This window comes from Hipposideros armiger, unplaced genomic scaffold, assembly GCF_001890085.2.
Source record: "Hipposideros armiger isolate ML-2016 unplaced genomic scaffold, ASM189008v1 scaffold_199, whole genome shotgun sequence".
Taxonomy (NCBI): domain Eukaryota; kingdom Metazoa; phylum Chordata; class Mammalia; order Chiroptera; family Hipposideridae; genus Hipposideros; species Hipposideros armiger.
The window spans coordinates 864,922-875,039 of NW_017731549.1; the positions used below are offsets into that span (position 1 = coordinate 864,922).

Below are 10,118 nucleotides of genomic sequence, written 5' to 3' on the forward strand. Positions count from 1 at the left end.
CTCTCTCTATCTCTCTCTCCACCTCCTGCCCCACCCCAGATCATTAGCTCTAAGAAGCCAGCTTCCACATTGTGAACAATCCTATGCAGAGGCTCATGTCCTATTGTCAAAAATCATGTGATGAGCTTGGAAGTAGAATCTTCCAGCTCAGTTAAACCTTCAGAGGACTGCAAAGCTGACAGACATCTTGACCACAACCTCATGAGAGGCCCTGAGAGAGAACCACCCAGCTAGGAGCCCCCAGATTCCCAAAACTCATTGTATCAGATAATAAATGTTGTTTTAAGCAATTCAGTTTTGGCAGTACTTTGTTATAAATATAACTAACACAGTGGCTAGTCTTCAAATAGATTACTGAATAGGCTGTAGGAAACTAACAAAAGCTTTGATAAATATGTTATTTTAATAATCTAACATTTTAAATATAAATACATCTTGTGTTTTCTGAAATGACATAAAGCTAAAATTACACTCTTCTCAATTTAGTCTCAATTTAGTGAAGAATTATAACGAACTAAAATGCAAGGTGTTACAATTATTAATTGAAAAAATTAATACAAATACTTGGTTTCAATCTGAGGAGAATATTAAAATCTCTAGGGAAGAGGAAGGTTTTTCAAATGCCACATGGTCTCCTCATCCTCTTTACACTCCAAGTGAGAATTATTATAATAAGGATCCACTGTTATTGAGAGATAACATATGCTTCATGTCATATGCTTCAGGCTTGTTAGGACAAGGGTGGGAGAAGAGTGACAACTGTGAATATAGGTGTATATAAGTTTAAATTAATGAAACATTAAAACTAAGAAATATTTTATGACTGCCTACCATGTGCAATAAAAAGATGTATTATGGGGAGGGTATACCTTCAAAGGGCTAACAATTCAATTAGGGAAATAAGTGTTCTATAAAAAGTTAATACAAGTGTTAAAAGAATAGCTTAATAGGTAATCACAAAAAAATAATACAGAAGTTTGAGATGAAAAGTCACTAGGAGCTGCAGTCATCTGGACCATGAAAGAAGAGGTCAGGTTTTGTTTAAATGAAGAATGGCTAAGAAGAAATACTGGGGTGGGAGAATTAAATGTAAACATACTAAGGCAAAAAAGTATCAGGTCACCTAACTGTGAATGCATAGGTGTAACTATTGTGGAGGGCTCAGAAAGACATGTAATTTGAGGTAAATTTAAAAGATATGGAAAACCTTGGATGCCAGATAAATATTGGGTTGTCGGAAAAGTCGTAACACATTTTTGCAACGAAAACAGAGAAAAAATATGTCATGACTTTTCCGACAACCCAATAGATGTAAATTTGATTTAGTAACTGGGGAAACACTGAAGAATTATGGCAAAAAAGGTGTGTGTGTGTGTGGGGGGGGGAGTGGGGTGGGACACACGGTCACAAGATTCCATGACTGTAACAGTATGATTTATGAGTATGTATTTAGTAGTACTCAGTACTAAAAGGTAAAATGCTTATTAAATGTTCACAAATAAAGGTTAATCAACAGTAAGTTTACTGAGTTAATGTTTTCTATGAAAATATCCCAGTAACTTCTAATTCAGTTTTGTTTCAGTAACACACATTTCTAATACCTGTTCAGCAATATAAAAAGTTTTGCTGTTTGTTCTGGGATGAATCCACAAACAACGGAAAGTCTCACCAAGTATAGGATTATAAGGTTTCTTCAGTCCCTAGTAAAAAACATACAAATTTCAAATTACAAATATGGAAGATTCAAAATAGTTCAAACCAGTCAAGATGAGTTTAGCTGTATCATCTGGGAGCTTATCCTTACAAAATTTCATAGTAGTGAAATGAATAAAGTTAAATGACTTTAATCATAATACAGGTCTAAATGATCAAGTATTTTGCAATTTTGCTAACTCAAAAAGACCCTGCAAAGCAATTATTAATAAATAATCTAATAACAAAAACTAAAGAACTCATATAAGGCTAAAGAAAGTAAAATACAAATATTACCTTTGGCTTTTTATAGAATCCTGACAAGTACCATTTCACTACTTTCTTCAATCGGAAATAAGGATTTTCTTCAAGAGCAGCCCTAAAAAACAAAATGGTAAACACAAAAATTTTACAGAATATATCACAAATTCTCCTTCATATTTATCAAGTCAACAGTTGAGTATGAGATATGATTGGAAAACATAATTCATATTTAAAATACAGGGCAAAAACAGCCACACACATCAGTTTGCAAGAATCAATTTTCAAAGTCTGGTTACTTTTCTCCCCACTTTTCCTATTCTTTGATGTACTGCCCAGGTCTTTGCTGAAGTAGTTTTTGGAAACTCTCCAAACCAAGATTTCACAACTGGGGTTCTGGAGAACCCTAGATGTTGCTAGGGGTTCTGTGAGAAACTGTGATTTAAAAAAATACACATAGATTTTGAGATCCATGCCCTGTTTGATGCCTAGCATTTGCAATGGGCCAGTGGCCAAGCAGCAGCATTAACAGCTTTGTTAGCGGTCTCCAGCCCACATGTCAGAGAAGGACCATGTCCACTTGATTTAGCCTCTTATCAGCTGTTAATTAGATGAGATGCACGGTAACTAGTGAGTGCTGTAGCACATGGAGTGGGGGCAACAGGATCACGTTAGCTTCTCCTGCACAAACTGCCTCCCTAAGTGTATAGGACTATATGCTTTTTTTGTCCCTTGGGCAAAACACAGGCATTTCAAATCACAAATATGGAAGATTTAAAATAATTTAAACCAATCAAAAGGTTTTAACCCATTTTTAGCCTGTAACCTCCCCTATGTGCTACCAAATGATTTTCTAGAGTGAACAAACTATTAATACCAGTATAACAGGTAATCAAAGAATAATTTTCATTTTAAAGAAGAAATTTTTAGAAGACACGACTCACTGCCTCTTTGCCCTTTTGCTGTTGATATAAACAATGCAAAACATTGATTGTGTACATCAGAAGTGAATTCTACTGAGAAGTTAGTTAATTTGTTTATTGGTTATTTATCTTACAATTTAACTATTGGTTCTTCAGAAAAGTCATGACGTATTTTGTCTATGTTTTTCAAAGGCCATTTATTTACATAAAGAACAAAGATCAATCAATATATTGCTCGTTTTGTTCGATAACCTTTTGCCATCTTTCAGTGAGCTTCATAATTTCTCGTTCATAGAAGGACCTGTTATTATTTGCAAAAAACTGAACAAGGTGCTCATTTACAGCCTCATCTGAATTGAACGTTATACTACGCAAGTAGTTTTGAAGAGAGCGAAACAAGTGAAGTCTGATGGCACAAGGTCAGGCGAGTATGGTGGGTGTGGCAACGCATCCCATCCAAGCTCCAATAATTTTTGATGGGTGATCAAACTTGTGTGTGGTCTTGCGTTGTCACGATGGAACACAACTCCTTTACAATTAACAAGCTCTGGATGTTTCTGGATGATGGATTCATTCAAACTGTCCAACTGCCGACAGTACACATTCGAATTGATTATTTGGTTCCTTGGTAGGAACTCAAAAAACACGACACCTTTAAAATCCCACCATACTGACAGCATAACCTTCCTCTGATGAATGTCTGCTTTCTATGTCATTTGAGGTGAATCATCACGTCGGGACCAAGACTGTTTGTGCACCACACTGTTGTAAACAATCCACTTCTCATCACCAGCTAGTTATCAGTTGTTTCAAAAAAAGATTGTTTTCCTCACACTTTATGAGCATATTACAGATGTTTACACACGCCTTCAAATGAACTTCTTTGAGTTCGTGCAGAACCCAAATATCAAGCTTGCTTACGTATCCCAGCTTCTTCAGGTGGTCGTGAACACTTGAATGATGGATGTAGAATGTTTCTGCAATCTCTCGTGTCGTGTAACGTGGGTTTGACTTAATGAATGCCTTTATTTTGTTGTCATCAACCTCGGTAGGCCTCCCTGACCAAGGAGCGTCGTTGAGATCAAAATCACCAGCACGGAATTTCAGGAACCATTGTTGCTCTGACGTTCTTGGAGAGCATTGTCACCGTAAACTTTATGCAACTTTTCACAAGCTTGACGCGCGTTCTCCCTTTATGAAAGTAAAACAGTAAAATATGGCAAAAATGCAGTTTGGTCTTCCATCTTCAACTTGTTGTAAAATCTCCAAAACCCAATCAAATTGCTCAATTTTTTTTAGAATGAAGCTAGAACTGTCAGCTGTCAAATGACATAGCAATTACATAGATGCGAATGATTCTAGTATTTCTAAAAATGAACTAGTACCATCTGTTGCAAACATGCGTCATGACTTTTCTGAAGACCCAATAGTACACTCTTCAAGCATGTCTGATGGTTCAGTGTAGTGAATTCTGAAGATGAAGTGTAAGATGGAGGAGGCTAGGCCTAGGCTTACTGATAATTATGCCAAGTTGGAAGGCTGTGCTTTACAGGAATAACACCCTCTGATTTTTCTCTCCCTCTCCTGGTTTAAATTCTCTTATTACGATATTTTAAGTTTTACACATATATAGACTACACAGTTAAAAACTCGAAGCAATATAAAAAAGTACATGTCTTGGTATTGCTCCATCTCTCCATACTGTTATGTTCTATAGGCAACATTTTTTAGTTGCCTTTTTTTAAGAAACAATTTTTCTTTATGCATAAAGAATATACATATGTAGTTTTTGTTTTTTAAAAAAGGTAGCAGACTACACATATTCTTCTGTACTTTGCTTTGTTCACATATACATATAATCCTGAAGATCCCTGCATATCAGTTTACGTGTGGGGCATCATACTTAATTTAACCAGTCAACTACAGATGGATACTTGAGTTATCTAATTTTATACTACTACAAACCCTACTGCCACAACCTTGTATATATGTCATTTTGTATATGTGGAGCTATGTCTGTAGGGATTATTCCCAGAAGCAGGGTTACTGGATCAAAGGATTGAATGGAACTATAATTCTGGTTCCTTTCAAAAGTGCAGTGCTATTAATAGTTTGTATTGCCCAGCAGCAGTGTATAAGTGCCTGTTGCATGCAGCCTTGGCAATAAAATAGTGTGTGTTCCCAGAAAAGTGAAAATTTTCAATTTGGGAAAATGGGCATATCTTAAGATCTTACTGTGATTCATCCACTCTGAAAGAAATGAATCTCTAGACAGATAAAACAAAGAACTATAAGAAGACATAAGGCCGAACTGGGGTATAAAAGCTTTTGGACTTTTGGTCAATGTGATGGATGAAAAGTAGTATCTTTTCTCTATTAGGTTGTTGATCATTTTCATTCACTTTTTAAGAGTTCTTTTTATTTTAGGGGATTAACATTTTGTATATGATTTAATTGGCAAAAATCTCCCCCAGTTTATCAATAATCTTTTGATTCACTTATTTTTTTTTGCCATGTTGGTTAATGCAATTAATAGACTAATAATGCAACTAAAAACACTAAATACAGATATTGATGCAGAATCTAAAAATCAAGTCGTAGGGTCAGAACATAGTGTCTTAGGAAACACAGTGCCTTGAAACACATGGCTGCTAAAATGGGGATGGCAGGTGAAACTTGGAAAGGCATGCATATAGTTGCTGCCTTTTATTGGTTCTCGAATCAATTGCTGGGACAGAGGTGGACAGTTCCTCCTCTACCTCCTTTATGCCTACCTGTTTCTGACTTGTACCCAGGATCAGCTGGCAGGAGGAAAGGTAAAGATGAAAGTGGGGATTTATGCCAAGTGCCAGCAAGTGGCAGGGCATTCTGGTTCTGGTGAGCTGCATGGGCCTCACAAGCATGCAGAGAGGATAAGTATAAACAAAATCACAAGCCCCTGCAAAGGACCTGAACAAGGGCTGAGGTGGGAGAACAAACAGTGCCAGCCACCTGTCCCCATGTTAGGTCAGAAAACAGTCAGAGAGCCTGTGATAGCAATGCTATCGGGTGAGGGGTAAAATTCCCTCCTCCTCAGCTTGTCATCTCAGTTCAACTTCATAACTGAAAACATTATGCCAAAGTATTAAACATGCTTCCTATTAAGGTCCACTGTAAGAGTGGTGGAGAAGAGAGAGGGGTATCTCAGTAGAGCCCGATTTTGGTAAGGCATAACCATTAAATAGCACTCTGGAAAAAAATCTCTAAACCCATGAAGCACCTTCTATTTTAAGAAATGAGAATCTACTTACTCAGACAGGAAATCTGCATGATAGTAGTAATCTGAAAGTTTATCCAGGAAAGAACGAGGTTCCAAGATAAATGTGGGCAGAACCACCCTGGACAGGTCCATGCCAGGACGGACTTGTTTCAGCAGTGTCCAGATAAGGCTTTTGTTTTCTTCAGACACAGTTTCTGTTTGAGAAGCCTCACCTGCCTTTAGCAATTAACAACAAATACTGAAATGTTATATTTATTTCAGACATACAGATGCAAGTAAAAGATAGCTAATGTTGAAATCCAGAATTCTCTATTTGACTATTCCAAGCATCCTTAAAATGTGGAAATAACCCATTAGGTAATAAACAAAGTCTACAGCTATAAGATTTATGTAAAAAGGGTAGTTGCAAGAGACATCAAAGTGAATGATCTATGCAAAGAATCCATTACCAAAAATATTATACTCCATTTTATTATCTTTACTTCTATGCACAAGCAATAACAGAGTTATACACTCATGTTTCCTTGCAGTTTACTTTGTACCTGGCAAGGACATCAAGCAGTATACTAATTTAAAAGCAAAGCTGAAGAAAATATAAACTTTAAATTTAACAGAATATGTTATATTTGTATGAGTACTATATGTTTTTAGCTATTTATAAATCCTGATATGTTTCGTATGTATGCAACTTTTAAAATACAATAGGTATCATAGGAATATTCTCTTTTAGGAAAGATAAGCAACAGGTCAAACAAATAATATATTCAATTGCATTTAAAAACTCCCAAGAATCAGAAAACCCTAATCTCTGAAAATCACAGGCCTTTACCTCGCCAAGTTCCTCGTGGCTCTGTTCAGTGTAGGTCGTCTCCTTTAAAGGCTCGACAGGCTCAGGTTCGATATATGAGTCATCTTGCCTTTCGGATGTATCGGTGTCACTTTCTTCACTCTTCCCCAGCACCTCATTGTCAGACTCATCATGTTCTTGATCATTTTCTTTATCAGATTTATCAGAATACATATCTTGGTCCTTAAAATGCTGTCGTTCAATTTCACTATCATTTAACCTTAAGGGAAGCAATTATTAGAAGGAAGAATAAAAGGAGGTTAAGCATATTTAATTTACAAATAAAGATGATATTTAACATTCATTGAGAATTTACTATGTGCTGGGCACTGTTCGTAGTGCTTTATATAGTTTTACTCATTTAATCCTCAAAATAACCCTATAAAATAGGTTAACTATTCTCACTTTACATATTAGTAAATGGCACAGTGAAGTTAAGTAAAAATCTGGGGAAATGTTAAAAGATGACACACTGAGCTCTTTATCTCTACCACTTGGGGCTAAAATTTTCTAAAAGCAAAATTTTATACTATGGCTTGCTTATTTTCTTAGTTTTGCAGTCATCATCATTGGAACCAACCTGTCACTTCTGATCCGAAAAAAAACTTCCACTCAAGATCATTAAATTCTGAAGTGAACATATATGAATTATGACTTTCCACCTGTAAATGTATCCAAAGTCATTCAAATTTAAGTTCGAGAATAAAACAAGAAAATGTAAAAGATAAGTAATTATAAGTATTTAATACTTGACCAATAGGCTTAATCTTGAGGAATAAAAACCCAGGGAGGACTGGAAATCAAAATTTCAGTTTAAGGAAATGAACCTATAGCCTAAAATGGACAAACTGCTATACCCAACTTTGTTTTTACTAACCCTAAAGTGATTAGGGTTAGTAATATGTACAAAAACGAAGATTAAAAAAACAACTCATTGTCAAAATAAATTTTTTTAAAGAAATTTCTTATTTAGGAAAGTGGGTTTCATTTGCTATAATAAACTTACAGGAATGAACACTAAAGTACTTTAAAAATGAATATACAATGCCATTATATTTTAACAATGCTGAGATAGTAACAGAGCAAAGAAGTTCTATTTGATTCCTATATTAGTCTCTATTTTTCCAAAATCTTCATTTGTTGAATCTTAACCAGAGAATTTCTAATAGATATTCATTTTTATATACATATTATTTTCTTTCTTTCCCTTTACAACCATACATTTTTATTTTTTCTGTGATAGCTGCATTACAATAGATTGTTACAAAGAATACTGTAAATTAAACTCCTTATGCAATTTTATGAGGTCATATTTCTTTTTTCAAAAGATTTTTATTAAAATATAGCTAACATACAATATTATATTAGTTTCAGGTGTACATCATAGTTATTCAACAGTACCCGCCTGGCACTATACAGAGTTATTACCACATTATTGATTATAATCCCTATACTTTACATCCCCATGACTATCACATATTTTTAAAAAGTAGTCTAAAATTGCTGTCTCTGCCTTCTTACTGTCTAGTCTCTCCTTAACCACTCACGATCTGGCCTTCATTCCCCTAAATCCAGTGAAATCTGTTCCCTAAAGGTCACTAATGATGGCTTAGCTGACAAACCCAATATCCTTGTCTAATTTTCACCTCCTGTGACTTCTCTGCATCCCTGGATTTTGATGAAGATTATGATCTTAGTGCTTGCGTTCCATGTAACCGTGGTTTTACCTTCTAAGCTCTCTGATCTCTCTTACTTCCTTCTGTCCATAGATATTTTCATCTTCCTTGGCCCTTTTCTATTTTCTATATCCTCTCTCTCCTTTGTCAAGCTACCCAATTTCAAGGCTTCATCATCATTTGTATTTGATTTCCAAACCCATGCATGCAGGAATAAGCTTTAGACCCATGTTTTTATTTTAAATGCTTGGCTGACATCATCTATATGTCCTGGGGCCACTGCAGCCTCAACATGTACAATATTTAGTCAAGTATTATCTCCCAAACATGGTCCTTTGTTTTTATTATACCATTATCTTCCCAGTTACTCAGGCTTAAAGCTTGGTAATCTTCTTTAACTTCACACACTCCCTGTCCCTTATATCCAAGCAGACTCTAAGTCTTCAAGCGAGGCTCCCAACCCCTCACCTCTGCATCATCAGCTCCCTGTTCATTTTCCATCATACAGCCAAATAAACATGTTGATATGTTGATTCTACTTTTGTAAAAGTCTGTTATATTGATCCTCTCCCTGATTGCCTAGCTGGATGCTATGTTTTCAACCTCTTAATTTTCCTGATCTTACGTATATTACCCTAAAGCAACTCTCCTGTGGTTGTTTATGCCCTTCTTGTCTTCCTACTATTTATAGCTGCCAGGCATTTATAGGTTTCAAACCAAACAAAACAAAACAGAATCTCTCTCCAGGATCACACAACTAGTAAACTGTTATGATGTATTCAAATTTAGGATCATATCTGATTCATCTCCCTATCAACAATGTGATGAATTATACAGAAAAATGTATGGTATCTTCTACAAAAAAAAGGTTCAAAAATTTATTAAGTAAATATGTGAAGCAGATGAATTTTTAAGATCCCCAAAGTTACAAATTACCTGGTATTCAATAAAAATAATGAACATTTTACAGCTAAAGAGCTCTGAGGGAAAAATCTCTGTAAGAGGCCCCAACAAACACCCATTTTTCCTATATAAATTGTGTCCCCACCCCCAATTCTATCCCATTCAGGCTTCCATATTCAGGATTAAGATAACTCTAGATTATAAGTCTGCAAAGAAAGAGTGTAAAAGTCCAGGTAATGGAGGCTTGTAAAATGAAGTGAAGAAAAAGAGTTAAGCAAAAGGATAAGAAAAAAAAAAACCAAACAAAAAACGTTTACCTCAAGTTACAGGGGAAGAGAGCAGCGGTCTAACCTTGAGGAGAGTAACCCCAATGCTGATTAAGTGGCTGAGTAAGTGGCTGTAGAACAGAAGCTAAGCATTGGGATAAGAGAGGAAAAGGGGAAGTCTAATGTTTTTCCTACTAAGCACCAAAAGAAACATGAACCTCAACAAACCGCTGAACCTCAAACAAAGTACTATGCTTCATAGTTTCCCTGGAGAAATACATATACATATAT

At 35.6% G+C, this 10,118-nt stretch overlaps 1 protein-coding gene across 1 annotated transcript in view; it reads right to left on the reverse strand.

Annotated features, from left to right (window-relative positions):
• OSBPL8 (oxysterol binding protein like 8) overlaps window positions 1-10,118 on the reverse strand; it is a 165,505-nt gene that overhangs the window by 27,249 nt on the left and 128,138 nt on the right. Inside the window, exons 9-12 of the mRNA XM_019653200.1 lie at window positions 6,965-7,202; window positions 6,167-6,351; window positions 1,990-2,071; window positions 1,602-1,700 (exon numbers count right to left, since the gene is read on the reverse strand). Of these exons, the coding sequence (XP_019508745.1) occupies window positions 1,602-1,700; window positions 1,990-2,071; window positions 6,167-6,351; window positions 6,965-7,202 (604 nt within the window). The remainder of the gene's footprint in view (window positions 1-1,601; window positions 1,701-1,989; window positions 2,072-6,166; window positions 6,352-6,964; window positions 7,203-10,118) is intronic.